The 3,852-nt window shown below is 42.9% G+C and overlaps 1 protein-coding gene across 1 annotated transcript; it reads left to right on the top strand.

Moving 5' to 3' along the window:
• Positions 1 to 1,479: 1,479 nt before the first annotated feature.
• CCR75_008984 (uncharacterized protein) lies at positions 1,480 to 1,707 on the top strand (the record flags this gene model as incomplete). Its single annotated transcript, XM_067967031.1, is given in 2 exon segments — positions 1,480 to 1,501; positions 1,520 to 1,707. The coding sequence occupies 2 exon segments, from the start codon at positions 1,480 to 1,482 to the stop codon at positions 1,705 to 1,707; spliced, it is 210 nt and encodes a 69-aa protein (XP_067821391.1).
• Between the last annotated feature and the right edge of the window lie 2,145 nt (positions 1,708 to 3,852).

Genomic DNA, 3,852 nt, shown 5'->3' with positions numbered 1-3,852 from the left:
ACTTAATTATATACTTATACTAAACATGTAATAAAATTTTATCAGTCTCTCTCTTTGCGCGCATCCAGCGCTGACGGTACCGCTGAGAGAGTAGATATAATCGTCTATATCAACCATTGGATAAGCTATTAGAATATTACCATATCAAGTAATATTCTCCAAATATTATCTTCCTTTTAGATAATATATTAATTAACAACCTTTAAGTGTTAATTTCATGTAACAATACACCCCGTTACAAATGCACACCACCCCAATGGCGTAACACCTTAAAGAAGTCGTTAATAACTCGATATGTAGAGTTTTTTAAACTCGTTCACTGTCAAATATGGTTTCTCAAAAACTCGATAAACAGACTCAAGAACCATCGTTCAACGAGTCGGCTCAGTGGAAAGTTAATTGATGTCAGACGGACAGCAAGCGTAAGCAAACAACCTTCCAAGAGCGCACGAAATGCTGCATTAAACAACTTGCAATGCTAGTCGTACGCCATGAAAGTACTCAAGCAGGAGCGAGTAAATGATGCTTTTCACATGCAATTACATTTAAACTCCAAAGTACCAGGAAAAAAGCGATGATTAGCAGCATGTACCGACCTCCTAAATCAAGGATTTGGCAGCTTTCGTACTTGTAACGTGAATTTGCGACCAAAAGGCGGCGTCGTGAGGGAAGCTCCCAATCGGCAGCAGGACCATCGCTTGAATACCATCGCTTGAATACCATCTTGCCCTTTTCAAGCTGCTAAAGCGTACCTTGCGGTGTCGAGCGCCTTGTAAAGGGATTACAAGAGTTTTGTATATTCGATTTCGATATCGTTATCGTCCAATGAATCGCGGTATTATTCAAACAACGATTTAAAAAAGGGCTTAAATCGGCTTTTTGCTTGATCGCATTGAAATGGCTACGTGGTTCCCTTAATGAAGCACAAGGGTACACAATCGCGTGAAAAGCATTCGTTCTCGGGCGTCTCCGTGAATTTGGTATTAATGGTAGCTATGCATCGTTCATTGATGATGAGCTTCTTTAAAGCAAGAACGACAAGTCAAAGCTTTTCGAAACGCGGTGTGAAGAGCAGCATTGGACTTGGTGGCACTGCGAATCGCGTGTCGAAGCTCCACGCGTCCTTAAAGATCCAGCGCTTCTAAGGACCCGAGATCGCCACAACCCCCTTGCTAGTTGTAAAGTACTCAAAGTCCTAGTCGTATAGTACCGTTGACGGCGGCGACGGGTGCAGGTAAAACAACGCTATATGGATGTAATTTTGCCGGACGAAAGACGGGTGGACGCGTGGCTGGTGAGATTCGTGTGAAGATAATGAGCTAAAGAAGCCGTCAAATTATAGTCGAGATGGACATTCACTCGCAAGCCGCGACGATTCACGAAGCGCTAGTGTTTTCAGCGAATTTACGATCGCCTCAGAACTTTTCTACAAGAGAAAAGATATAAAATTGGTTCCTGGAAGCCTTGGATTTGCTTGAAATGACGGCCACGCCGGACGGAAGTCGCTTTAATTGAACAGAAGAAAAGCGCGTGACAACTGGCGTGGAGCAGGACGTACCGAGCTGTGTACAATCCATCAGCCGAGTGTGTCGATCATTAAACCCTCGACGGGCTAGTCTTCTCTTCAGCGAGGGGGGGTCGTCTGCAATTGAGTACGGCACTTCGGCAAATCAGAGCGAGAGACTGTCGGGCAACGGACCATCGTAATTGGACATGTGTTCACGACAAAACACTGCTTAATTCGCAAACGTGATTTCGAGGACCTTCATGAGATTCATGACTCACGGTACCGTCGGGCGAAGCGAAGCAGCTCCGTTTACGATTCGATTGAGACAGTGTACTCTTCTTGTACTCGACAAAGTAGTCCTTCACACAGATACCCGCTTCAATGACTTAAAGCATATACGTTGCGGGGTTATACTGGGTTCCTATATGCATTCATTTGGGCATGCCACGCGTCAAGTCCTTCGAAGTCGTGCTGTCGTGCTGTCGTGCTGTCGTTCTTCGTCATGACGCCATTTTATTCCCAAACAGTGAAATTTATATTTTTAAGCGTTCCGATTAGCTAGGGGTTTGCCACGCGATGTAAAAATCCGTGATTGGCTATCCGTGCTCCACGCGACAGCAAAACAAGTTCTTTAGAACTTTCCTCCAACCCGTTCGATTCAGTAAGCTTAGACAGACCAGCGCCATGCTTCTATCCCGCGCCATCCTTGTATTCGATCTTCTCGCATGTATTCGTTGTTGGGCGCACGCACAAAACACGGAATAAAATCTTAAGACTCAACTGACCACAGACAGTGCGATGATCATTTCGCAGCGGCTTCTCAGAACCAGCGTGGACTTTGAAGATTGTGAAGAACGTTGGAATTTTTCTCATAAGAGAATGGTTAGAAGTCTTATTGTGGAATATTTCCATCTATATCCAAACAGCGTAAGTATATAAATGGCTACAAGACAGATAGATGCATACGGCGTTCGCCATGTTGAGAGGTGGTGACAATATACGAATCTCCTCTTGCAGACCAAGTAAACATACAATTAACGATAAGTGATCACAAAGCTCCAAAATAATCTAAGCACCCTTTTCCGTCTGTACCTGTTATGTTCAACCTAAATAATCTCCTTAATTCCTTCTGTTCTTTTCCCTCCTCTATACTCCAGTCTTTCTTGTTGAGGGCCAGTTCGTCGTTTGGTTCTGGGCGCCATCGTTAATCTGCCTCATCTCGTAGGACAGTGTATCGCTCGCAGTCAAATTCTTCCTTTGCATTAATTCGCTGCATTCGGAGTGTTAGCCACTACAATCTTAGCGCTATCATAGCAGGTAGATTCCTTTAGTCTTAAGCTATTCGTATCTCATCTGGACAACAGATTATCAATTGCCAGCAGCGCAATGGCTAAAGCTTCAAGATTGCAGAAATGTGTACAGTTGATGTAACGGGGTGTATCATTACATGAAAATAACACTTAAAGGTTGTTAATTAATATATTATTTAAAAGGTAGATATTATTTGGAGGATATTACTTTATATAGTAATGTTCAAAATTCTTATATCCATAAATAGGTATAGACCATTATATCTATTTATTCCGCAGACTAATCAGCTGTAGAGGTAATCGAAGAGAGTTTGAGATAAGATAAAGATAAGAATTCAATTACATGTTTAGTATTAGATTAATATTAAGTTAGCATTTACAAGATATAATGAGAGACACTAAAACTATATTAATACAGCTTTCATTTTACCCTCTTTAAGCTAGTTTCCTTAAAGAGAAGTCTTCCTCTGCACGTACTAGTGTACGTGAAATAACGTGAGGCACCACTCGCAACTGAAGCAGTGCGAAGTGGACTTGTACTGAAGCAATACAAGTCGTAGTGCCCCGTTACACCTGGTAGCACTTTGTAGTCCGTCCAAGGACCACATTTTCCACATCTAACATGGACATGTTAGATGATAATGGAAATACGCATCATGTTTCCCGTGAAAGCTACTCCTTTAAAGTGACATAGAAAGGAGTGCGGTCGAACGAATGAGTTCGACGGTAGGAAACGATGCAATCTTGGCAATGCTGTCCAATTTGGTCAGAGATGCCCTCCATTCAGCCATCGCCAAGTTTATACAACATGAACTTGACGAGATGAAGGTAAAAGTTGCCTTGCTGAATCAGCAAGGCTCTCAACAGGCAGAACTGTTGAGGTTACAACAGGTACAGACCCCTGTACCTGGGATGACGCAAACGCGTCGTCCCGAAACTTTAAAGATTGACATCTCTAAGTATAGGGGAGTCGAAGAAGACTCCCTCTTGAGATGGTTTGTCGAGTTGGACGATGCCATAAGGGCACGTCACATC

Source organism: Bremia lactucae, linkage group LG11 (genome assembly GCF_004359215.1).
Source record: "Bremia lactucae strain SF5 linkage group LG11, whole genome shotgun sequence".
In the NCBI taxonomy this organism is placed as follows: domain Eukaryota; phylum Oomycota; class Peronosporomycetes; order Peronosporales; family Peronosporaceae; genus Bremia; species Bremia lactucae.
The sequence above is the reverse complement of the archived record's forward strand: the minus strand, read 5'-3'. Positions and strand labels throughout refer to the sequence as shown.